The 27,528-nt window shown below is 35.6% G+C and overlaps 1 protein-coding gene across 2 annotated transcripts; it reads right to left on the minus strand.

Annotated features, from left to right (window-relative positions):
* Positions 1 to 1,224: 1,224 nt before the first annotated feature.
* Positions 1,225 to 27,528, minus strand: LOC123549162 (uncharacterized). Of its 2 annotated transcripts, XM_053545680.1 has the most exons (3): positions 27,460 to 27,509; positions 18,175 to 18,463; positions 1,225 to 13,946 (listed from the first exon to the last, which is right to left on the minus strand). In XM_053545680.1, the coding sequence occupies exon 3, from the start codon at positions 13,837 to 13,839 to the stop codon at positions 7,801 to 7,803; it is 6,039 nt and encodes a 2,012-aa protein (XP_053401655.1). In that variant the 5' UTR covers positions 13,840 to 13,946; positions 18,175 to 18,463; positions 27,460 to 27,509; the 3' UTR covers positions 1,225 to 7,800. The 2 variants fall into 2 exon arrangements, with proteins under 2 accessions (XP_053401655.1, XP_045192958.2); XM_045337023.2 differs by lacking the exon at positions 18,175 to 18,463 and having other exon boundaries at positions 27,460 to 27,528.

Raw genomic sequence — 27,528 nt, forward strand, 5'->3', positions numbered from 1 at the left:
ATTTATTTATTTTATTTTGTTGGGTTTAACGTCGCACCGACACAATTTTAGGTCATATGGCGACTTTCCAGCTTTAATGGTGGAGGAAGACCCCAGGCGCCCCTCCGTGCACTATTTCATCACGAGCGGGCACCTGGGTAGAACCACCGACCTTCCGTAAGCCAGCTGGATGGCTTCCTCACGTGAAGAATTCTACGCCCCAAATGAGGTTTCGAACCCAAAGATATAGTCATAAATGTGGCCTCTAGAGTGTTAACAAGCTTTACCTTTGATTTGACCTGGTGACCTAGTTTCTCACTTCACTTAACCTAGATCTGAACTTTACCTAAAGATCATCAAGATAAACATTCTGGCCAAATTTCATTATGGTATGGTCATAAATGTGGCCTCTAAAGTGTTAACAAGCTTTACATTTGATTTGACCTGGTGACCTAGTTTTTGACCCTACCTGACCCAGATATAAACTTGACCTAAAAGATCATCAAGGTTAACATTTTGACCAAGTTTCATTAAGATATGGTCTTGAATATGGCCTAGAGTATTAACTAGCTTTTCCTTTGATTTGACCTGGTTACCTAGTTTTGACCGCACCTGACCCAGATAAAAAATTGACATAAAGATCATCAAGATTAACATTTTGACCAGTTTCATTATGGTATGTTCATAAATGTGGTCTCTAGTGTTAACTAGCTTTTCCATTGATATGACCTTGTGACCTACTTTTTGACCTCACCTGGCCAAGCTTTGACCGTGACCTTAAGATCATCAAGGTTAACATTCTGACTAAGTTTCATGAAGACATAGTCATAAATGTGGCCTCAGAGTGTTAACAAACATTACCTTTGATTTGACCAGGCGACCTTGTTTCTGACTCCACTTGACCCAGATTTGAACATGACCTAAAGATCATCAAGATTAATATTCTGACAAAGTTTCATGAAGATAAGTCATAAATGTGGCCTCTAGAATGTTAACAAGCTTTCCCTTTGATTTGACCTTGTGACCTAGTTTTTGAACCCAGATGACCCAATATCGAACTCGTACAAGATTTTATTAAGAGTAACATTCTTACCAAGTTTCATTATGATTGGGCCAAACCTCCAGAGTGTTAACAGTCAATTGTTGACGACGGATGGACACAACAGACACAGGGCAATTACAAAAGCTCACCTTTGAGCTCAGGTGAGCTTAAAAGAAGACTGGATGCAATGAAGACAAAGAATATTAATGCTCTATCATTCCTTCATAAATAACATCTCTACAACAAAATGACATATACATGAAGTATTGTTTTTTCTTCAAAATTTACATATTCAGCATAATGTATACTGATGTACTGGTAGAGGGGGAAACACTGGCAACAACTGTTGCCATTAACCGTATAGTTATAAGAAAGTATAGCACACTTTAAAGAAATAATGCACATAAGAATATACTTAAATGGTTCATGATCCTGTTATAAATATGTATGAGCAAGTTGAAATGGCAAGCAAATTAATAGGTGCACGATGATATTTACAGTAAGCAGGATATAAATTTTTTCAACATTCTTGTGGAAAAGTAACGCCTCTAAACATCAATAATCTAGATATTCTACAGACTGCATATCTGCTACTAATTCACCTCGACAACATGGTGGCAATAAATTGAAATATTAATTATAAATTGAAATATTAATAAGAACCAACGTCCCCCACCTAGGGACATTTATCACAAACCATACTGCATGTCGATACATCTTCTAAGTAATAGGGCAACATACTAACAATGTAGTATTAAACTATACTGTATATCATATAATTCATGAAGAAGTTATATAGTTTGAAAATGTCTGAAAATCTATCATTGAATGCTAATATCTGTATTTTAAAAATTAAATGTGATTTTATTTTTAAATTGGTAAGAAAAAAATAGATAAAATATAATGAAATAATTTATCATATTAATAAGAGGTAATTAATAATCAAATGAGATGCATCACATTTATAAGTATATTTATATGGTAGTAATTAAATAATGTGGTACTTTTAAATTACACACCACAGAGAGCCAATTATTAATGTTGGTCAATGTAGAGCTGCGCTTCTTATCAACCTAATGTACTGCAATCATAATACTGCTGTATTTACCTATATTTAACATAAAATTACCACTTTTGTCTGTGTTTAACATGTCTGGATCCAGTAATATTTGATTGAGGGGATGGGGCACCAGTTTAGAACAAAAGCATAATCGGCCAGGCACATAGTGTGGGAGTGGGCACTTCGCTCATGTGAGGGGGATCAGGGGCTCTCCCCCTTGAAACTTTTGAAATATAGGTATGAAATGATGGCCCCTGACGCATTTTTCTTGTCAAATTTCGAGGTACAGGAGGGGATACATACATTGTTTGGGATGAGGTACGGTTGGTTTCCCCCTTGGAAATTCTGAAATATAGGTATAAGAAGAGGGCCAAGATGGCCCTAGGTCGCTCACCTAAGAAACACTCCATAACAGTGTAAAACATGTTTGACCTAGTGATTTCATGGAAACAAATATTCTGACCAATTTTCATTAAGATTGGACCAAAAAATTGGTCTCTTGCGATAAAACAAGCATTTTCTTAGATATGACCTAGTTTTTGACCCTAGATGACCCATGTTCAAACTCGACCTAGATTTTATCAAGGCAATCATTCTGGCCAAAATTCATGAAGATCAACTGAAAAATACAGCCTCTATCACATACAGAAGTTTTTTCTTTGATTTGACCAAGTGACCTAGTTTTTGACCTCAGATGACCCATATTCAAATTCGACCTAGATTTCATTAAGGCAATCAACCTGACCAAATTTCATAAAAATCAATTGAAAAAAACAGTCTCTATCGCATACACAAGATTTTTCTTTAATTTGACCTAGTGACCTAGTTTTTGACCTCAGATAACCCATATTCAAAATCGACCTAGATTTCATCAAGGCAATCACTCTGACCAAATTTCATGAAGATCAATTGAAAAATACATCCTCTATTGCATACACAATGTTTTTCTTCGATTTGACTTAGTGACCTAGTTTTTGACCCCAGATGACCCATTTTTGAACTCGTCCTAGATTTTATCAAGGTAATCATTCTGGCTAAATTTCATGAAGATCAGTTGAAAAATACAGCCTCTATTGCATACACAAGGTTTTTCTTTGATTTGACCTAGTGACCTAGTTTTTGACCCCAGATGACCCATTTTCGAACTTTGTCTTAATTTCATCAAGGTAATCATTCTGACCAAAATTCATGAAGATCAATTGAAAAATACAGCCTCTATCGCATACACAATGTTTTTACATGATATGACCTAGTGACCTAGTTTTTGACCCCAGATGACCCATTTTCGAACTCGGCCTAGGTTTCATCAAGGTAATCATTCTGACCAAAATTCATGAAGATCAATTGAAAAATACCGCCTCTATCGCATACACAAGGTTTTTCTTTGATTTGACCTAGTGACCTAGTTTTTGACCCGAGATGACCCATTTTCAAACTCGGCCTAGATTTCATCAAGGAAATCATTCTGACCAAAATTCATGAAGATCAATTGAAAAATACAGCCTCTATCGCATACACAAGGTTTTTCTTTGATTTGACCTAGTGACCTAGTTTTTGACCCGAGATGACCCATTTTCGAACTCGGCCTAGATTTCATCAAGGCAATCATTCTGACCAAAATTCATGAAGATCAATTGAAAAATACAGCCTCTATCGCATACACAAGGTTTTTCTTTGATTTGACCTAGTGACCTAGTTTTTGACCCTAGATGACCCATTTTCGAACTCAGCCTAGATTTCATCAAGGTTATCATTCTGATCAATATTCATGAAGAAGAATTGCAAAATACAGCCTCTATCGCATACACATGGTTTTTCTTTGATTTGACCTAGTGACCTAGTTTTTGACCCGAGATGACCCATTTTCAAACTCGGCTTAGATTTCATCAAGGTTATCATTCTGACCAATATTCATGAAGATTAATTGAAAAATACCGCCTCTATCACATACACAAGGTTTTTCTTTGATTTGACCTAGTGACCTAGTTTTTGACCCGAGATGACCCATTTTCGAACTCGGCCTAGATTTCATCAAAGTTATCATTCTGACCAATATTCATGAAGATTAAATGAAAAATACAGCCTCTATCGCATACACAAGGTTTTTCTTTGATTTGACCTAGTGACCTAGTTTTTGACCCGAGATGACCCATTTTCGAACTCGGCCTAGATTTCATCAAGGTTATCATTCTGACCAATATTCATGAAGATTAATTGAAAAATACAGCCTCTATCGCATACACAAGCTAAATGTTGACAGACGACGGACGACAGACGACGGACGACAGACGCCGGACATCGAGCGATCAGAAAAACTCACCTGAGCATTGCTCAGGTGAGCTAAAAATGAGGCTTATGGTGCATTTTCTTGTCTAGTTATGAGGTACAGGAGGGGGGCACATCCATTGTTTTAGCAGGGGTAAGGTTTGTTTCACCACCTGAACATTCTGAAATATAGGTATGAAATGGTGGCCTCTGGTGCATTTTTTTTTTTTGGTATGCGAAAGGGTTCATCAATCATTTTAGAGGGTCATGGGGCCCTGGGAAATTTTGAAATATATGTTTGAAATGATGGCTCTTGGTGCAATTTTTTGTTGTCTAATTTTGAGATACAGGAAGGGTTCATCCACCGTTTTAAGGATGTCATGGTTGTCTCCACCTGGAAAATGTTTGAATATAGGTATGAACTTAGAGGTCTGGAGCATTTTTTTGTCTAAATTTTCAGGCATGTGACTGGTCCCATTGTTTTAGGGGGTCAGAGGGTCTCCCCTTAGAAAAGTTTGAAAAATAAGTATGAAATGGTGGGTCTGAATTTAGAGTTATTCCTTTGCCAAAATACCTTGGTGCAACTTTGATGAATATATAGTTACTCCTCAGTCAACTGGGGGGACTCCCCCCAACTCCCCCGGGCTCAGCCCTGGAAGAGGTCTGATTTACATTCTGGAAGTCTTCAATTGTCAATAGCTTTGTACTTTAAACATGATTTCATTTTTAAATCAGTGGGAAAACTGATATAAAACACAACTATTGTACTTTACCATATAAAAGTGAAGTAATTTCATGTACCACCAACAACAAAATAAATTAATTTGGGTGCCTGTGACCTTGATTTTTGAACATGGCACACTGTCTTATAATAGTGAATGTTTAATGCAAAGTTATTTAATCTAAATTAAATATATTCATTTTATTTTTTTACTTTTACAATATACACCCATGCATAACAAGAGTGCCAGACTGTAAAAAAAATATGCCCGTCGGATAAAAACTGTTTGTTTGACTTAAGAGGGTGGACAAGGCTAAATTCGCAGTTTTTTCGAGTAGTTCAAGGCCATAAATCAACAGTGCCTAGGGCAATTTGAGTGGTTATCGAATCTGGCCGAGATATTATGCCCATAAACATTGTCAGCAAGTTTAGTGATGTTCCGATGAAAACTGTTAGACTTAGAGGACAAGGCTAAATTCGCAGATTTTGGAGTAATTCAAGAGCCATAACTCAAGAGTGCCTGGGGTGATTTGGCTGGTTATTGAATTTGGCCAAGATGTTATGCCTACAAACATAATCAGCAAGTTTGGTGAAGATCAGATAAAAAATGTCCTTGAGACTTAGAGAGCAGACAAGGCTAAATTCAAGTAATTCAAGGGCCACAATCCAAGAGCGTCTTGGATGATTTGGGCGGTTATCGAACTTGGCTGAGATATTATCCCCACAAATATTGTCAGCAAGTTTGGTGAAGATCGGATGTTCGACTTAGAAAGCAGACATGCTTTGGACACAGACCGCCTCCCGCCACAGGTGTTCACATAATATGCCCCGCTCTTTCAGAGACAAGGGTATAAAAAAGTTACAGACCAGACAAAAAAACAACAGCAAGTTTCATCTCCAAAGGTGACCTTGACCTTTAGGTCTGAGTCTTACAATTCCTTATGGTGACTGCTTGTGTCAAGTTACTTAATACAAATCCATGCGACCAGGCCAAAAAAAGGTATCTATTATTTTTTACCTGTGTGGCCATGACCTTTGAGACAAGGGCCTTGGTCTTGCACATGACATATCGTCTCGTTATTTGGAACATTTCTGCCAAGTGATTTTGAAATCTCTTGATGAATGGAAGTGTTATGGAATGGTCATGAAACTGATGCTTTAAATGTATAACCTCCAAGTGTGACCGTGACCTTGGAGCTAGGGGTTTGGGTCTTGAGCATGACACATTGTCTCATTTGTGCCAAGTAATTTCAAAATCCCTTGATGAATGGCAGAGTTATAGACAGGACAACAGACCATGCTAACTTTAGACATCTTATTGTGACCTTGATGTTAAAGTCTGGGTCTTGCGCATGACACGTCACCTTGTTATGGGGAACATCTGTGCAAAGTAATTTGAAAATCCCTTCATGAATGGCAGAGTTATAGATCAGTTATAGACCAGGCACGAAAAGGACCCTGTTAACCTCTGATCTCAAAGCGTGACCTTGACCTTGCAGCTAAAGGTTTAGGTCTTGTGCATGACAAGTTGTCTCATTAAGTGGAACATTTGTATTTAAAAATCCCTTCATGGATTGCTGAGTTACAGACCAGACAAGAAGTATGACAGATGAACGGACAGACAGATGGCAGGATGGATGGAAGGATGCAGTCCATTTTATTCCAAAAAGGCGGGGAACAATTACAAATTGATAATATGACCGTCACTGGCCCCTTCACTGCATATGCAGGAGAGAATAACTAATAATATGACCTTCACTGTCATAATGCACATGCTAGTGAGAATAACACTGATACGACCTTCACTGTGTCACACCAATAGCATGTGCAGGGGAGAACAACAATGATACTATGACCTTCACTGTGTCACACCCATTGCAAGTGCATGAAGATTAGCATCAATAATATGACCTACATTGTGTCACACCATAATATGTGCATATTTATAACAACTTTATAAGAAATTAACTTCTGTTCAGTGTATAACAGAAAGCAATCTTTAACAGTAGTAATTGCTTCATTAAATCAAGAATTAATGCAGACGCTAAATGTTCTTCCAATTACACAGCTTTCAAGTCATTTCACAGAATAACCCATGAAACATAACAAATTACATTTACATAAAACTGAATAACACTTTACCATGCAAGTATATACAGAGATATGTACAAACTGTCTAAAATTGCACATTAACAATATAATTATATTAACAGCTTTGTCTGAAAACGGCATAACTACTTGCATATCGCAGAGAACAAAAACAAAATGTGGAACTATATTATGAATATTTTGAATGTAATCAGGTGTATTTAGTTCAAGTGATGCAATTTAAATCACTATCTAGACACAGTATGAGTAAATAACATGTGTTTGCTAAGATTTAAATTCATATTTCTGTCAATGTCAGGAAGTAGGCTGATAACCTGTTATACAACAACAGCAAAGCCTTGTCATCTGATCCATATTACATCAACCATTACACGTAGAAAGGATTGTATTAAATACAATTTAGAGTTTTACTGGACAAGGGCAACTGCATAACTCCTCATACAAAAGCAACATTGTTAAAAAACGTTCTTTTATAAAGATTTACTTATAAAGATCTACACAAGGCTAATCAATTTAAGCATATAGCATGGTAGAATATTCTGACTGAACCACATGTATCCCATCACTATAAAAATGTATAGCCTAGAATTTAACAGGTTCTGGTAAAAAAATGAGATTCATCATCTAATGTTCAGTATCAGACAAACTTACAGTATCTGCAAACTGTAAATTTTTTACTACTCTTTTATCACTGACTTTATCTAATAATGCCCTTAGCTTATCCACATTCTTTTTCATTTCGGGACTCCCCTTTGAATTCTCCACCAATTCCTTTGTTTCAAGTGATGTCAAATGTGAATTTTCTGAAGATGCACTGTTTGTTCCCAGTGAGCTAGAAACCTTCAATGGGGAGTGATGTAGCTCCATGTAATTATTTTCAGTTCTACCACTTGTTTGCTTAAATAATTTGGAATCTGATATTTCAGTTACTCTATCATTTTCACTTCTATCTAATTCAGATTCGCTACTGTTTGCACTTGTACTAATTTCAAATCCATTATCAACCGTTTGAGATTTTATAGATTCTCTGTTTTCTTCTGAATCACTCATTCCTGTGAACTTAAATGCTGGAAATGATACACCTGGACCTGAATCACTAAGCCACGCGTCATCACTTTCTGATGTCACTCTTTGTTTTGTATTCCCTACATTCGATTTACAATGTTTATGACTTCCATCTTTTCTTTCCTTGTGTTTCACATGTCTGTCGCTTATTTTCTCTGCCCCTTTTACTGATTTTAAGATGTCTTTAATCATATGTCTTACATTTACTGGTTTGTGTTTCTCATTCATCTTTTCATTACAATCTAATTTAAATGCTCCATCATCGAGCATATCTTTCCAAGATTCTTTTTCTTGTCTCTTTGTGACAGTTTTTATTTTCCTGCTTGAGCAAGGTTTTCTTGTCGATTTCAATTTTTTAGGACTAGCTACCTTTTTCGACATGCTTTTTTCAAGTACTTTTCCGTCTCTCGACCTTTTCAAAGATGTCCTTTTTGCGTTTTTATCAATGTCTTCAGAAGAGGAACTTCCTTTCACCTCTTGAGCTTCTGTCTGTTGAAGAGACAAGTCTAATGACATCTCACTTTCATCTTCATCTAGATAACTAATGCTTTCTTGTTTAAACTGTTTCAATTTTAAGTAACTCATATTACCCTCATGTGTCAATACTGGTTCTTCTTCAGTTTCTTTCAAAAATGTATCATCAGCCTCTGCTTGTTGTTTCATTTTCTTACTTTTACCCACATTCTGTTTATCACTTTCTTTTTTCTTTCTTTTTGATATCTTTGTTTTCTGTTCAAGTTTTTGACTTGAAGCTTCTTGCAATGGCTGAAATGTTGCTAAAATAGAAACAATACCATCATGACTACTGAGATCTTCAATACTTGAACTAAGCTTTTCATCACAATTTACAAAAACTGACCTTTCAGATGGCTCAATATGCTTTATAGTATTATCAAGTTGGCCTTCTATTGCTCCATCCACTAATTGTGTATTTCCTTTCACTATTGCACATGGGAATTCACCATTTTGAACTGAATCTGATTTGCCGGTACTACTTACTGTGTTCAAACTGCTTTTTTTCCTTTTAGTGTTTCTTATTTTTGTTTTCTCAGATAGTCTTTTTTTACGAATATTTTTTGCTGTCTGTGCACTTGGTTTCTTTTTGCTCTTTTCACCTGCATCACCTGGTCTTATTTCAATGTTATCTACAAATCCCTGCTGACCACTTACACTATTTGTCAATGATTTTGCTTCTATTTTTTCTTCTTTAGCGATCTTTGTAATCTTTGACCTACCTCTGGGTTTCTTTAATTTCGTGAATTCCATTTCAACAACATTCTCTGGCAGACTAGGTTCATCCATTTGTCTATTCAATTTTTCAGTTTTAAGTTCATCTGCATTCGCAGACACCTTTGATTTTCTTTTTGCTATCTTTCCTCGATTTTTTGATTTACTTCCAGCACCAGCTTGCTTTATCTTGTAACAATCACATTTACATATTGTTTGCAATACCTGTGCTTTATTCTTACTGCCTTTAATCTGATCACCTAAAGTGATATTTTGTTTTCTTTTCCTACCTTTTGGCTTCTTTACTTCTGCAGGACTTGCCCTATCAACTTTTTGAATTCTTTCATTGCTACCACTTTTTCTGACATCCAATGTATCCATTTCTAGATTTACATTTACCTTGGGAGTATTCTGACCATCTCTGTGCCTACCTTTTCCTATTTTTTCAGAACATTTGTACTTTATTCTACTTCCTGCAGCTGTTTTGTCTGACTGACATGTATTTAAATCTTGTTCTTTATTTACAATTGAAACCACACTATCAAAGATCTCATCTTTTCTTCTCTTACCCTTTTTAACTCCTGGAATATTTTCATTTGTAACATTTACTTGTTTGCCATTTTCAACACTTTCTTCTGCTACTGGTAACTCTAAAACTTTATTTCCTTTACCGCGTACAGTATTAGCACCTGAAGATTTCCGCCTGTTCTTTAATTTTCTGCCTGTAACACTTCCATTATTTTCCTCATGTAAAGTTTTCATGGAGGATGGTTCTGGCTTACTTCTTTTCTTGTTTGTAGTGTCAGTTGCTGCCTCTTTCAACTTTATCTGGAATAATTTTTCTAGAAATTCAATTTTCTTTTGGCTTTCATCATTCGAGTATGTGTCAGTGTTGTCATCAGCTTTGCACTCTGGCTTCATGCCAGTTTCATTTTCTTCCACAGAGTTCTTGATCATTTTACTTTCTTTTTGGTCCAGACCTGTCTTTAAACATGACTTCTTATTACCCTTACTTTTCCCTTGCTCTTTTAAAGTGTCTTTTATTTGTTTCACTTCTTTATTACCATTTACTCTCGTCTTTCTTACTTTTACTTTGACCGTAGATTGTACTTTGTCTAGTTCTTTAAATTTCTCATTATCAGGACGTTTTTCCAATGCTGTGTTTCCTTCAATGTGGAAAGTTTCATTTTCTTCCACAGAATTCTTGATCATTTTACTTTCTTTTTGGTCCAGACCTGTTTTTAAACATGACTTCTTATTACCCTTACTTTTCCCTTGCTCTTTTAAAGTGTCTTTTATTTGTTTCACTTCTTTATTACCATTTACTCTCGTCTTTCTTACTTTTATTTCTTTTACTTTGACCGTAGATTGTACTTTGTCTAGTTCTTTTAATTTCTCATTATCAGGATGTTTTTCCAATGCTGTGTTTCCTTCAATGTGGAAAGTTTCATTTTCTTCCACAGAATTCTTGATCATTTTACTTTCTTTTTGGTCCAGACCTGTCTTTAAACATGATTTCTTATTACCCTTACTTTTCCCTTGCTCTTTTAAAGTGTCTTTTATTTGTTTCACTTTTTTATTACCATTTACTCTCGCCTTTCTTACTCCTACTTCTTTCACTTTCACAGTAGATTGTACTTCATCATGTTCTTTTAATTTCTCATTGTCAGGATGTTTTTCCAATGCTGTGTTTCCTTCAATGTGGAAGTCAACTTTCCGCTTATCCATATTAGTAGCTTTTGACTTCTGGGCTTGTTCCAGCTCAAAATCTTTGAATTCAACCTGTTTATAATTAAAATCCTTGTAAAAATGCATAATCTGTCTATTACCTTTCTTCTTTTTACCAGCTGACTGTACCTTTAACTCAGCTTCAGCTATAGCATTTTTCGTTTTTACAGTTTTATAATTTATCTTCTTTCTGTCTTCAACTTCACAGAATTTTCTTTTTCTAACTTTCTGCTTTATCTGTTTCAAGTTTCCTTCTTTTTCACTTGAGTCATCACTAGAGTCAGGAAATGATGCCTGTATTGAAACTGAAGAGCTTGGTATTTCTGATTTCTCTTTTGAGAGATCAACAGACTGCTTAGTATTGGCAGAATTTTTAGAAGCATGGTTTGTCATAGAAAAGTAATTTGTCAAATCATCCTCGTCACTGGACTGCTCACTTCTATCATTATAGTTCTCTATATGTTCATAACCAGCATCTTCACTTTTTTTAATTGATGGACTTTGCTTTATATTTGCTTTGCTTTTCCTCTGAACTGGTTTGAATGTTTTCCAAAGGTTCTGAATGTGTGACTTCTGACTCTGAGCCTTATTTTCATTGGTTGTTATGCTGTTTTGCTGCTTATGCACATTTCTCTCTGGACTACTTTCGGTACTTTTGCACTGAACAAGCCCACCTGATTTAGTAACTTTCAAAACTATTGGGGACTCTGTCTCAAAATGTGCATTTAGAACATCTGCTTGGTTGGCTGCTGTAGCTGTGTTCTGATCTGGTGAAGAAAGATATTCATCAAATTTCTTAATATCAGTATCATCACTAATAATGTCTACCTCACTTGTTGAAAGAATGTCAAGTTTGCTTGGAGTCAGCAATTCTAATTTACTTGGTGTAAACATTTCAAGTTCGTTTGGTGTCAGTGGGTCTTGTTTACTTGGCGTAAGGAATTCAGATTTGTTGGGAGTCAATGGATCATGTTTACCTGATGTATTAAGAAATTCCAATTTAGAAGGTGTCAGTTGAGCAAGACTATCATCTTTAATAATCATTTCAGGATCAACTGCATTCAATGGAAATGCAACTAACTGACTGTCATCAAAATTAAAAGAGTCATCTTGATCATTATCACAATGCTCAAAGCTTGAATGTTCCTGATGATCACTTTTATTATGTTCATCATCTGAATATAATACTTCATCAACTACATTACGCTCAACATTTTCATACACTCTTGTCAATTTGTTATTAATTCGAACAAAACGAACTTGCATGCCAGGTTTGAATCCTGTGTCATAATGTGTATTATCTGCCCTTGTAAACGATGTATTAGGATTAGATTGTTCATAGTTTTCTTCAATTGCATTTGGGAAATTATACCAGTTATAATTTTCTTGTGATGAATTTTGCAGATTATGTGTGGCCCTACTCTGATCTCCTTGCGTCCTATTTTCAAAAGCAAGTTCCTGCTTGTGTTCTGAAAAATCCAGTTTCTTAACAGCTTGAAGATTTGTCTCCTCTATACTTGCAGTGGTTGCTAAAGGAGATTTGTTGATATCGTATTTAATCTGTCCATCTTCAAGTCTTATATACACTATTTCTACTTTTGGTGAAGCTGTTGTTTTAGGATCTTCTGAAGTCTTACTTTCATTGTTTGACTTGTTCAGCTCATTTCCAAATGGTGACTTTGTTTGTCCTTCACTATTAATGTTTAGTTTCTTAGTTTCAGTTGTCACATTCACTTTATGCGGGCTAGACAGGCGTGGTTTTTGTTCAAGATCTGCTTTCCTCAATGTAGTCTTGGTAAATGGATTGTACTGTTTAAAAGCACTGAACATACTTTTACCCTTTACAGACAGAGGCTTTGTCTTTGTCGAAGATGCACTGCTCACATCTTGTTTATCACAATTCCCTGCTCGTAGTGCATCTGTTTTACTAGCCTCATGCTGCTCTTTGAAGTTTGTTTGCTTGTCTGTACTTGACAGCTTTGCACATAGAGAAAGCCAGTCCTTTTCATTTATCAGATAATATTTGTCACTTTCTCTTGAACTTTCAGGATTTGGCTTGCTAACAATACCATCATCTGCTTTAGTATCTTTCCCTTTCAGCAGACTTGAGTTTTTCGTTTTAATAAATTCAGTTTTTTGTTCCTCAACTACCTCAATGCTACTACTATCTGTGAAATTTCCTAAATTATTCACGTCAGCTTTTGATTCTGTACAACTGTTTATTTCAATCTGCTGTTCAAAATTATGTTCACTGTTTGCAAGTTTTACAATACTGTTCTCATCAGTGTTATTAGTATGTTTGTTTTCACCACTTTGTGCTGCTATGTGCTGTTCTACATCTATCAGGTTTGTCTCACTATCATCAAATGTTTTATCAGTGCTTTTATCAGAGTTCTGCATTCCCTTCTCTGATGTTACATCAGTATTATCTAATACAACATCAGTTGTATTCTCACTAGTCTGGCTTACTTGACATATGTCATCAGGGTTACTAGCACGTGATTTTTCAGTGTATGCATCAGGACTTGCTTCTTTAGTTTCTTGTGTTGCTTGTTTGACTGTATGTACCTTTTTCAGGTAAGAGAATAGCTCCTCTTCATCAGAGGATTGTTCAGCTGTTTCGTTTTTCCTGTACCTAGCCATTGTACTTTATTGCTCAGTGATAAATCACATGTCAAGGTTTCCTACAATGTTTGCTCCTAGAATTCTGTCAAAGTCCTTGGTTGCCATGGAAACACATGTGTGTCTGTCTGTAACATAAAAATATAACAGTTACTGTATTTATAAAAGCATGTGTAAAATTCTGTTCATTTTGTTGGGCTATAGTTCAGTTTTTGTAGTATTTTAGTTTACACAACAAACAAGGTTTCTGCAAAAATAAACTAGAGGTCCATTATGGCCCTTGATTGTTCACCTGATATTCACATCTGACTTGAATAGTTTTTGACTTAGGAACAATGTAGTTAAAAAAAGCAAAACAGAGTTATGGAACTTGTGCAATGTAAAATTGTGAATAAGTGTGTGAAGTTTTATTTATTCCAAATAGTGGTTACTTAAATGCTTTCATACAAAAACTTAACCAAATAGAGATGCTGTCGCAGATGCAGACGACAACATACTGGCAAGTATTATTCTTCTAACAGTCAAGCTAACAAGAGTTGTCCATAAGACAGCATGCTCGACTTTTCTCAGTACTTGAATTAGAGCTTTGCCAGAAAAAGGGGCTTAACTCAATCAAATATATAATCAGAGTTATGGGGATTGTTTCTTCTGGTGAAGACTTTATAGTAAATAACGGTTTTAAGTTTCAAGTCAATAGCTTTGACAGTAACAAAGATATTAGACATTATATAAAACTTTAAAGGTCCATTTCTAAGGGAACGTGAGTTGGCAATTTTTTTCATAGCCAGTGCATAGACTTCTGCAAGACACTAAATAATGAAGATTGGCAGGTCAAAATTTACAGAAGGTCTTTGGAACTCAAAGAAATGTATGTGTATTATGTTGAAATTTCAATGAATCGACAGAATGACCCCCCAGGTCTTTTTAACTTTCTTCATACTTCATAGAAAAATAATTGTACATATACTGCGATTTATTTCGAATTTCTACATACCAACTTTCATTTTCCAATAAAATGAAAATAGTTTCTGTGCTTTTTAAAAGAAATTAAAATGTTCACTTTCCTTAGTATTGGACCTTTAACCTAAAAATTGTAAGCTGAAAAGGGGCATAACTCTGTCAAAATTCATATCAGAGTTATGGAGATTGTTTCTCCTGGTGTAGACTTTGATAGTAAATAACTTTTTTTAAGTTTCAAGTCAATAGCTTTGATAGTAACAGAGATATTTGACTTTATCAAAAACTTTAACCTTTGCCAACACCTGGGCGAGTGCAATAGCTCTACTTTTTCTTTGAAAAGTCGAGCTAAAAATTTAACCTTTGCCAACACCTGGGCGAGTGCAATAGCTCTACTTTTTCTTTGAAAAGTCGAGCTAAAAATTCTAGAGACCCTAAATATTCAAAGAATGTGAAAGCAATAGGAATTTTAAGCATTTAATGTTATAGATATGAATTAAAGTTCTACACCATAAAACTCTTTTTTCTCTCAGTATAGTATATCAGTACTGTCTTTATTTATCCCAACTGTCCTACAAACACTATAATTTATTTTTCCTAATCTCTTCTCTATTAAAGTAGCTAAAATGCTCTGTTATATGCAGGGCTGTTTTTCTTCTACAGTATCGAAGGAGCCGTAGATAAACCTCTTCTCCACAGACTATTTTATACCGGTAATCTTCAAATCATGCAGCTTCCCCCTAAAATTGAGTTTACGTCAGGACTTTTTTTCAAACGGAGCATTAAACTTGTTGTATTTGCTGCAACAGGAACCAAATCATTTATACTGAAACTAAAAAGACCAGTATATTTTCAAACAAATCCACCATTATGTAAATCAGATTTGTGAGAAAATCTCTTGATACTTTTAAAGCCGATACAGGATCTATCTATTGTGATTGACAGATGTAAATATTGATGGGCAAAAAGATGTACAGACAGACAAATGATGTGTATATAAATGAGATAAGTAAGTGACCTGATTTATTTCATTTCTATTACAAAATTGATACTAAATTACAGAATGCAGCCAATAATTCGCTATAAGTCTTGCTGCAGTCACTGCATACATGCAGATTGTGCCAAATTTTGAACAAACAGGCGACTTTTGGGCAAGGCCCCTCGTTGCCAAATAGATTTTCGTGAGTGGGTATGCCTCGAGACTAGTGTTTTGCTGCATTTCATGAATTCAAATTTCTACTTTTGGTGCTATACTCGGTTATAATCCATTTGTCAGAACTTACAATTCAAAGAAGAAGTTAGTACAAGGTCTTGAGAAAACTGTATGTCACTGGGCCCGCCCTGGCCAATAACTGGCTGTAGCCAAATAAAGAAAAAGCTGTTAAAATCATACAAAAATTGCAATAAGGACTAACATCAAATTTGTAGCCAAATTGAAAAATTTGTAGCCAAAGTGGCATTTTATTAGCCATTTATTCGAAAATAGGGGGCGAAGCCAGATGAAAAATAGGAGGTGCGCAAGTTCATATCATGATAATGATTCATGCAAAGTTTCATCAATTTATATCAAATACTTTTTGAGCTAGGTGCGTCACAAACTGTGGACGCACAGATGGAAACACAGACGGACACAGGGACAAGACCAAATCTATATGCCCCCTCCACTCAGTGGTGGGGGCGCAACAAGATGCTCTATGCATGTCCTAAAGCCAGTATGAGAACGCGGTGAATATGAAATGACATCACTATGATACCGTCTTCGTGAAAAATTTGCAAGGTATGATATTCCAGTAACAGGTATGACGACACTTTAAATGTAAACTTTTTTGTTTTCAAGGGAATAGGTTCTTGCGAATTTTCAATTTCTTTTGAGTAGTGAATAATTTCTTTGTGATACTTTTTTTTTTAAAAAGCTGAACTTAATTTCTTCGAGCTTGCCATGAGGCTTTCTTCTTTTTCCTTGTAACTTCATCATTCATATAACTGAGCACTGTCAAAGATTTAGGTATTTACAACGTCCCTTACTAAGTCAAAGTAACTCGACCTTTAGATTGTTTTATATTTGCGACGGGGCAATCTAAACGTCAAAACTTCGAAGGACCAAAATAATGGAGGATAAATCACAGTACACAGTCATGTAAAGTTATTGGTTTTATCGTTTGCACATATTGGTGTGTAGACACAGTCAGGCCAGAGTTTTTTTATTTTTTGTTACTCGGATTCTCAGGGCAGAAAAATGTTGACAGGAGGAGGGGGAAAAAAAAAAGGTGGTAAAACAATAGATGGTAAGTGATCACTTCAAATGTGTTGCCTGAAAGAGTTTTAACAGTACTGTAATAAGTATTTATCCTGTAATACAAAGAAAATTGCCATTCTGTGTTTATCTTTTTATTATCTTGAACATAAAATTGATGATTTCAAAAACTTTAACAAAATCACTCTTAGGACATGGATAGTTTGTTATTGTATTGATCAAACACATTATTTCTTGATTTTTTTGGCTTTTCTTGTTGATGGTTTGTAGCCTTTTGCTACACAAGAATGGCAGATTGTCCTAACAATACCCAAGGTACCCCTCAGGGCATTATCTCAGGCAAGAGTGGGCACCTGGGTAGAACCACCTAGCTGGATAACTTCCTCACCTGACGACCCGAGCGAGGCTCTAACCCACAGCGGTTAGGGGCAAGTGATTCGAAGTCAGTGACCTGAACCACTCAGGGCACTCTACATTTTATATTCAATGACCAGAAAATGACTGCTTATGAGAAAGCATATGTATGCAATGGAATATTGCATACATATATTCCTCCTAACGGGCATTCCTCCTAAAATAATTTTTGAAATTTCATTTTTTTTTTGAAAATGACAGAAAAAAGGGTCGGAGGGTCTGAGTAACAAAAAATCAAAAACTCTGGCCTCAACGTTAATCGTGTACAGTACAAACATAGGTTTAAATCACCAGAAAATTCGTAATTTTGGAAATTATTTGATAATTTTTAAATGAATCAATAATGAATTGAATACATTTTTGATATGTGTAAGTTTTATTTGAATTCATGGCCAATTTGTGACATAATTGGCATTTAAACCTATAGCATGTAAAGCATCCGCAGCAATGAAAATTTCATCGGAAATTTCTTCCACTACTTTGGTCTTTGAGTGTTTGACACGAGTGGAGATATTTCCCATACGTAAAAATTATCTTAATATTTCCCAGGATCGCTTCTAATTTTTTGGACTACAATGTCCTGGCTAAAGCAATTCAGCTCCAGAGATGTTATATGTATATGCTGTTTTGGATCTCTGAGCTGAAATGAACCGCATATTGAAACTTAACCAGAGATCGTGCAAGAAGTCTATCACACTATAATTTCATCAAATCAAATGCCAAAGACTCACCTCTTAATTTAATATATTTTCAATCTATTTTCCTTACATAATTTATTTTAGGTCGATTGTGAAGAAGTTCTACAACATATATTAATCACTTTCGACACCTCATTCCTGATGAAATCCATCACCACGAGGGTATGAGAAGAGTCCAGTTTCCCTTTTTCAATGCTGAGCGCCAACCAAGGGAGCTACTAGTACCATTTTTCATGTCTTTGGTATGATGCGGGCGGAGATTGAACCCACGACCACCCGCACTCAAAGCGGACACTCTACCACTAGGCTATCGAGGCATGATCTGGCATAAAATAAAACACGCAACACTATTTGAAATTGAATTATATACAAAAGTTTCAAATGGGTACCGCTGTCTGCATTTTTTTGCCCACCATTGCACTTGTTGCGGATCAAGGTACTCTTTATTTTGAAAACAAAATTAACAGTAAAGAATCATTATTTATTGATATTTTTGTGAATTTAAACTTTCTAAGAAATGATTTTATGACTTTTGTTAAAAATTCTTCTTTCATTTTTAAGTCTGACAATTAAATTCATTAAATATAAAAAATTTTGATCCTTAAATTCAAAAGTAACCACGCGCTACGAAATTCAGACGTCACCAGTTTCTCACAGGAGTCAGTGCACAAATGTTGTGGATCGACCTGGTTAGGTAAACAAATGGGATTATGCCATAACTTAATTGACGCACATATCAAAATATAAAAATAGCATCAGTTAAGTTACGGTAGCCAGAACGTCCCTGAAAACAATCTGCCTTATTTCATATAAATTTAAACAAGAGCTGTCCGTAAGACAGCCAAGCTCGACTATTCGAAATATTGTCACAGAAGCAGGAAATTATTACCCAAAATGTTAAGTATCAAAAGAGTTTTAAGTTCGAAAGGGGACATAATTTGACCAAAATACATATCAGAGTTATGGGACTTGATGCTATCAACTAGTTTTATAACCCCAAAGAAACATGTTAGGTTTCAATTCAATATCTGCATTAGTTTTGGAGATAGTAACTTGAATGTAAACTTTAACCAGAATTTTCTAAGTCCAAAAGGGGGCATAATTTGTTCAAAATACATGTTAAGAGTTATGGAACTTGACCTAGTGAAGCTGGTAATTGACCTAGAAAAGGAATAAATAAGATTCAAAGCTATATGCCTTTTGGTAATAGCTGTATGTACTTGCACGCAAAACTTTAACCAGAATTTTCTAAGTCCAAAATGGGGCATAATTTGCCCAAAATACATATCAAAGTTATGGGACTTGATTCTATCAACTAGTTTTATAACCCCGAAGACACATGTGAAGTTTCAATTTAATATCTGTATTAGTTTTGGAGATATTAACTTGCATGTGAAACTTTAACCAGGATTTTCTAAGTCCAAAAGGGGCGATAATTTGCCCAAAATACATGTCAGAGTTATGGGACTTGACCCAGTGAGGTAGGTAATTGATCTAGAAAAAGAAAAAATAAGTTTCAAATCTATATGCCTTTTAGTAATAGCTGTATGTACTTGCACGCAAAACTTTAACCAGAATTTTCTAAGTCCAAAAGGGGGCATAATTTGGCCAAAATGAAGGTCAGAGTTATGGGACTTGGTGCTATAAACTAGTTTTATAACCCCGAAGACACATGTAAAGTTTCAATTCAATATCTGCATTAGTTTTGGAGATAGTAACTTGCATGTAAAACTTTAACCAGGATTTTCTAAGTCCAAAAGGGGGCATAATTTGCCCAAAATACATGTCAAAGTTATGGAACTTGACCCAGTGAGGTAGGTAATTGATCTAGAAAAAGAAAAAATAAGTTTCAAATCTATATGCCTTTTAGTAATATCTGTATGTACTTGCACGCAAAACTTTAACCAGAATTTTCTAAGTAAAAAAGGGGGTATAATTTGGCCAAAATGAAGGTCAGAGTTATGGGACTTGGTGCTATCAACTAGTTTTATAACCCCGAAGACACATGTGAAGTTTCAATTCAATATCTGCATTAGTTTTGGAGATAGTAACTTGCATGTAAAACTTTAACCAAAATTTTCTAAGTCCAAAAGGGGGCATAATTTGCTCAAAATACATGTTAGAGTTATGGAACTTGACCCAGTGAGGTTGGTAATTGACCCAGAAAAAGAATAAATAAGTTTCAAAGCTATATGTCTTTAAATGATAGCTGTATGTGTTTGCATGCAAAAACTTAACCAAGGTGTGACGCCGACGCTGACGCCAGGGTGAGTAGAATAGCTAGACTATTCTTCGAATAGTCGAGCTAAAAAATAGTGTAAAAATTCAAGACTTACAAAAGCCTCCAGTCTAGTTCCAATATGCGACTCGAACTACGGGGTTCGTATATTGGTAAGGCGTAAAAAAAATGTTTGTTTCCGGTAGTCCGACCTACCCTAAATTTTTGACCCTAAGTGTTTTTATGGCCTTTTAGATTTTTTTCCAATTTTCCAACTTTTTAACAAAAAGTTGCAAAACTGCACTTTTTATGCTTTAAAAACATGGTCAGTGATGTTAGAAATCAACTTACTGATGCTCTAAAGACATAATCCCCTTATTTGTATTAATTTTTTGACACAAAAATAATTTCTGAAAATTCTCACTTATCTATTTATCTTTTCATACTGCTCAAGCCCCTTTCGGGTAAACTAGCAGGTGCATGTTAAGTGCAAGAATAAAAGTAGTTTAAAAGCATTGAAAGAAGACTTTGAAGTAAAAATAGTGAGAATGAAATAAAAGCTTGATAGTGTTAAGGCCTAAAAACAAAAATTCTTTGTTTCCAGTAACATGCTCAAAAAAATTAGGGTAGGTATGTCGGAATTTTTTAAATTTTTTTTTTTATTAAGCAATTAAGACTTTTTGGAAATTATTTTTGTGTCAAAAAATGAATACAAATAAGGGGTTTATGCCTTTAGAGCCAGGGCCTCCACTGGGTTTTTCATACCTGTCGCCACCGTTTTTGCCAAATTAAAAAAGTTGGAGCCACTTTTGAGCCAAAGTTCTGAGTCACTTATTTTTCTCAGTTGGCTGTCATAGAGTGCATAGGGAAATTAATTATTGTAAATAATTACATTTAATAGGTATAATAAAAATGTGTATTGAATAATTGTAAAAGTAAATATAAAATAAAAAGTTCAGTTTCTTAATTTAAAGTTGAATAGCTTGAACTGTCATGAGATTTCTATAATCCATACTGTCTTTTATTTACATTATTTTCCAAAGTTTCTGAACATTTTAAAGAAATATGCCAGGATAATCGAGCCCATTGACATTGTGGTTTTGTTTTCACACCCATCATTAAAATCTTGACAATTTTTAACTTATTAATTAATCTTGATTTAACTGACATATAAGAAAATTATCTAAAACATTAGCAAAAAGTAACAAACTTAATAGCGCTATGTATCTTTCGTACTAATTAAAAATTTGTCATACAACTGCATGTCACAAACATACATGTCGGTCTTTTTGTAAAAATCCAAACACATCAAGTATGTCGTAACTGTCGTTTATCTTGGTGAACCCTCGGCATACTTCAAATATACAAGTTGGCAGACGTTTTTATAACTGATTGATTGTCAATGTACGTATATTTGCGCAATTATCTTCTCAAAGTGTCACCCGACATAGCCGAAAACATCAATAGCCGAACAGACAAATACACCGCCTAGACTGTTTATCCATTTTATATACAACCAGCGCCTAGGTAAAAACCTGTAAATCGTGAGAACCATTTCTTGATCGCCTGCATCATTACTGAAAAAAACATGGACCCCCCAAAATACTATGTGCCACTTATTTTTGCCAATTCGCAAAATTTAGCGCCACATTCTTAGAATTATCCCAAATGGCGACATTGGCGATCGACAGCGGAGGCCCTGAGAGCATTGTTCAGTAACTTGATTTCTTACATCACTGACCATGTTTAAAGCATAAAAAGTGCAGTTTTGCAACTTTTTGTTAAAAACTTGAAAAAAATATTCTCCAATAGATAAAAACATTTAGGGTCTGGCCAAAAATTTAGGGTAGGTCGGGATACCGGAAACAATTTTTTTTCATGCCTAATACAAGGTGAAGGTATTTATAGGTTAAAACAAAGAGCTATAAAAATAAATAGATCGGCAACTTGAAAGGCATATAGAGCAAATCTTGCCAACATCACGTGGGAACTGAATGAGATCTTGTTTTACCTGTGCATGAAACAGATGGATTTGCCTCCCTTAGATTGAAAATATTCCTCCGTGCATATACAGGAGTGTCATGCGGATTCCCTCATATGTACAAAAAGCCGAAAGTTGATTCCTAAATAATGGAGGTAGAATTTCTGTGTAAACACTTACATTTGGTTTACAAAATTTCTCTAGATGCTTGCTTTTGAAATAGGTTTCAAAAATATACAGTACTTTCTTTCTGAAGAGGTACATGAGAGATTACGAGAATTCGGATAATGGTATTTATCGGATACTGGTCCGAAACCCCCCCCCCTTCTTCACTCAAGGCACCCCCCTGTTCCCTCTTATCTGTAAATTACACCCCCTGTACCAAAAAAACTGCTTCCACAGGGAGGGGGTGGATATTTTCTGGAATAGCCCATTGTATGAAAATTGAAGCTATCCGCTACTGACTAAATCGGTGTGTATGTAAAGAACGTCAGTGAATGGGAAGTATTTCGTAGAAATTTAAAAAGCTGAATGTTTTTGAAAAGGGAATACATTATTATTCTGCTTTATAGTAAAAAAAATCTTGGGAAGTTTGTTTAGATATGGATTTTAAATTAATAATGTAAAAAATGACCAAAGTAATCCTGTAGTGCTGTACACCAGCGCCATAGCCACACTGAGGCAAACCAAGGCAATTGCCTCAGTTAAAATTTGAGGAGCCAGAAAAAAGTAAAAAGTAGGCATAACACACTGATGAAAAATTCAGTTATAAAAGTTAAAAAGTATATTAATATCATTTGGAATATGTCAGAATATCATTTGCCTCATGACATCATTGAGGCAAGGTGAGGCAGAAATCCTAGCAGTCATATTGATAGCCTTGGCAACCCCTCCAATACCTCAAATCTTAGAAAAACAAGAGGGCCAAGATGGCCCTAGGTCGCTCACCTAAGAAACACTCCGTAACAGTGTAAAACATGTTTGACCTAGTGATTTCATGGAAACAAATATTCTGACCAATTTTCATTAAGATTGGACCAAAAAATTGGTCTCTTGCGATAAAACAAGCATTTTCTTAGATATGACCTAGTTTTTGACCCTAGATGACCCATGTTCAAACTCGACCTAGATTTTATCAAGGCAATCATTCTGACCAAAATTCATGAAGATCAACTGAAAAATACAGCCTCTATCACATACAGAAGTTTTTTCTGTGATTTGACCAAGTGACCTAGTTTTTGACCTCAGATAACCCATATTCAAATTCGACCTAGATTTCATTAAGGCAATCAACCTGACCGAATTTCATACAAATCAATTGAAAAAAAAACAGTCTCTATCGCATACACAAGATTTTTCTTTAATTTGACCTAGTGACCTAGTTTTTGACCTCAGATAACCCATATTCAAAATCGACCTAGATTTCATCAACGCAATCACTCTGACCAAATTTCATGAAGATCAATTGAAAAATACATCCTCTATTGCATACACAATGTTTTTCTTCGATTTGACCTAGTGACCTAGTTTTTTACCCCAGATGACCCATTTTCGAACTCGGCCTAGATTTTATCAAGGTAATCATTCTGGCTAAATTTCATGAAGATCAGTTGAAAAATACCGCCTCTATTGCATACACAAGGTTTTTCTTTGATTTGACCTAGTGACCTAGTTTTTGACCCCAGATGACCCATTTTCGAACTTGGTCTAAATTTCATCAAGGGTACCATTCTGACCAAAATTCATGAAGTTCAATTGAAAAATACAGCCTCTATCGCATACACAAGGATTTTACGTGATATGACCTAGTGACCTAGTTTTTGAACCCAGATGACCCATTTTCGAATTCGGCCTAGATTTCATCAAGGTAATCACTCTGACCAAAATTCATGAAGATCAATTGAAAAATACCACCTCTATCGCATACACAAGGTTTTTCTTTGATTTGACCTAGTGACCTAGTTTTTGACCCGAGATGACCCATTTTCGAACTCGGCCTAGATTTCATCAAGGCAATCATTCTGACCAAAATTAATGAAGATCAATTGAAAAATACAGCCTCTATCGCATACACAAGGTTTTTCTTTGATTTGACCTAGTGACCTAGTTTTTGACCCGAGATGACCCATTTTCGAACTCGGCCTAGATTTCATCAAGGTTATCATTCTGACCAATATTCATGAAGATTAATTGAAAAATACCGCCTCTATCGCATACACAAGGTTTTTCTTTGATTTGACCTAGTGACCTAGTTTTTGACCCGAGATGACCCATTTTCGAACTCGGCCTAGATTTCATCAAAGTTATCATTCTGACCAATATTCATGAAGATTAAATGAAAAATACAGCCTCTATCGCATACACAAGGTTTTTCTTTGATTTGACCTAGTGACCTAGTTTTTGACCCGAGATGACCCATTTTCGAACTCGGCCTAGATTTCATCAAGGTTATCATTCTGACCAACATTCATGAAGATTAAATGAAAAATACAGCCTCTATCGCATACACAAGGTTTTTCTTTGATTTGACCTAGTGACCTAGTTTTTGACCCGAGATGACCCATTTTCGAACTCGGCCTAGATTTCATCAAGGTTATCATTCTGACCAATATTCATGAAGATTAATTGAAAAATATAGCCTCTATCGCATACACAAGCTAAATGTTGACAGACGACAGACGACAGACGACAGACGACGGACGACAGACGCCGGACATCGAGCGATCAGAAAAACTCACCTGAGCATTGCTCAGGTGAGCTAAAAACAACACCAGAGGCCACCATTTCAAACCTGTATCTTCAAAAATTTCTAGGGGGCTCCCTGACCCCCCCAACACGGACAGAGCCCACCTTCCCGTGCCTACCACATCTCGGACTATAAACTCAGGGTCGTAGGAATAATCTGACCAATTATGGAAATTATCTTCGCAAATTTTTGACAGCGAGTCAATTTTAGCTGTCAGTGTGACCTGTCACCAGACATGCAGTTTTATAATTAAAAATACAAAAAAACCCCAACTAAACCTGCAGGGTTTTTTTTTACGACTGGGGGAAGAGGCCCCAGCCTGTCATTGGGGGAAGAAAATAGCGCGCGACGAGCAGTTTTGGGGGATTTTTTCACTCAGGGGGGAATTTACAATTATGCATAATAAACACTTTAAACTATGTTTTTATTACATATTCTTGCAACTTTTATCAACTATACACACTGTCACTTAGCAATAGATGGACTTGCACTAATGTTCACTTATCATTGTAACAAGGTGGGTGGGGAGAGTTGAAATGCTCAAATCATTGAATATTTAAAGGTCACATGCTTTTATTCACAAAAAATGCTTTAAAATAAGAGTTGCTTTTGCAAGAGTCATCATATTATTATTAAATGCATACTTTTGTTGGCTTTTTATTTCAATTGTACTAGAAAATCTTGTAAGAAAGGACAAAAAAAGTCCGAAAATCACGATCGCGAAAACGTGTGACAAATATGAAAAAAAGAAAGCAAACATTAAAAATTCTTGATAAAATACCCGTTTTAAATTTCATCTTTTCACCAGAACTATTCCATACTTATAATATCTGATTACTTAAAACATTTATATTTTATTTTGCTATAGCAAAATACCTCGGCAAAGATAATAAATTTGCGTAACGGCCGACCGGCTTATTTAATCGAATCAAGCACATAAAATAATTACTTTAAATTAACAACACATATTACACAATACAGCATAAGCTGTTACTGCTAATTAACAAGAGATACAAACACGATAATCTGACGCTGCATTGTTTATCAATCAACTATATTACATACTGATCAGTCGGCGCGTTGCGTGATTGACATCTGTCAGTAGCTAATTAACATACGACGCTCCGCCTACTGTCATACTTACGCTGGTGTCGACAAACAGTATGAAGTTCATTGGGATTTTGATTGACAAGGGGCAGAGCTTTCGAACTTGTAACACATCAAAGAGTATTACCGCGAGACAAGCAGACGCCCACGGCATATTATGTGCGGGTCAGATACGAGATTTTATCGATTTTCGCTGGTCAAAACCGGAACCTCGGGTCCACTGAACGCTCTTCTAACATTTTTCTACTATTTCTAAAGGTTTTCACACCCATTGAAAATTGTGAAAGACCGTCTGCAATTGTGAACGAGTCCGATATTCGGTCGGGAAAATCGCTGGGAGTAATCTCCATTGCTTTGTTTACGATTTTAGAGGGGGACTTTCGGACGTAGGGGAATTTCGACTGCGGTAGGGGAAATCCTTGGCTGTGGGGGAAATCCTCGGCTGGGGGACGAGGCCAATATTCGGCCTCTGCTATAGAATAAAAAAAAACCCTGACCTGCCTGAGAAAAGTGTTTCATTGTCGGTCCCAAGCCCGAGAAAAAGGTTAGGGGTTTTATACTATACTGTATTCATTTGATCTGGGTGTGTTATAGCTTGGCTGATTTTCAAAATGTGTGCCCCCCACTCCCCAATCTGAAAATGCTTCCTACGGGCCTGAAACTAACAAACTACTTATAAACTGATAAATAGCATGTTGTTGTATCTCTTTACCGATTGATTTCTGATTTTATTGCAATGATTGTATCCGACCATATAAGTCTAGGATAAATCCCTAATTATCCCTGTTATCAATATAATTTTTTTCTTAAAATATGAAAGTAACTGTTATAAATAGGGCTAAAAGAACAATTTTTACTGTGTTATAACACATTCTGACAGTGCTCCAGAATGCACCGGGAAAAAAATTTTCCGGGGTAGGCCATGTTCCCGGACCCCTCTAGATTGCCTCGGTTAAAATTTCTGTCTGGCTACGGCACTGTACACCCTAAAACAGCGCATATATATACAATGGAATGGAGTGAAAAAATTTCTATTAAAAGCTGAATGGTTTGAAAAATAGGCTGTTTTCTGTCTGATATACAGAAAAAACTACTAAATTTCATTTCTTTGAACTGGAATGCTGGAAAAATTAGTTAGCTATCCGATATATATCCCTAAAGCACTGTTTTTTGGCCCTATAGTCAATTATAATCATTGTGTCATTGTCAGCATTTGATGGAAGATAGTACTAAGTATTGAGAAAACTGTACGTCAAGTACATTTACCTGCAATATCATAAGATTTTTGCATTTATAATCTGCACAATTTTCAATGTTTTTTATTGTACTTCAACA

The sequence above is a fragment of the Mercenaria mercenaria genome, chromosome 6 (assembly GCF_021730395.1).
Source record: "Mercenaria mercenaria strain notata chromosome 6, MADL_Memer_1, whole genome shotgun sequence".
Lineage (NCBI taxonomy): Eukaryota > Metazoa > Mollusca > Bivalvia > Venerida > Veneridae > Mercenaria > Mercenaria mercenaria.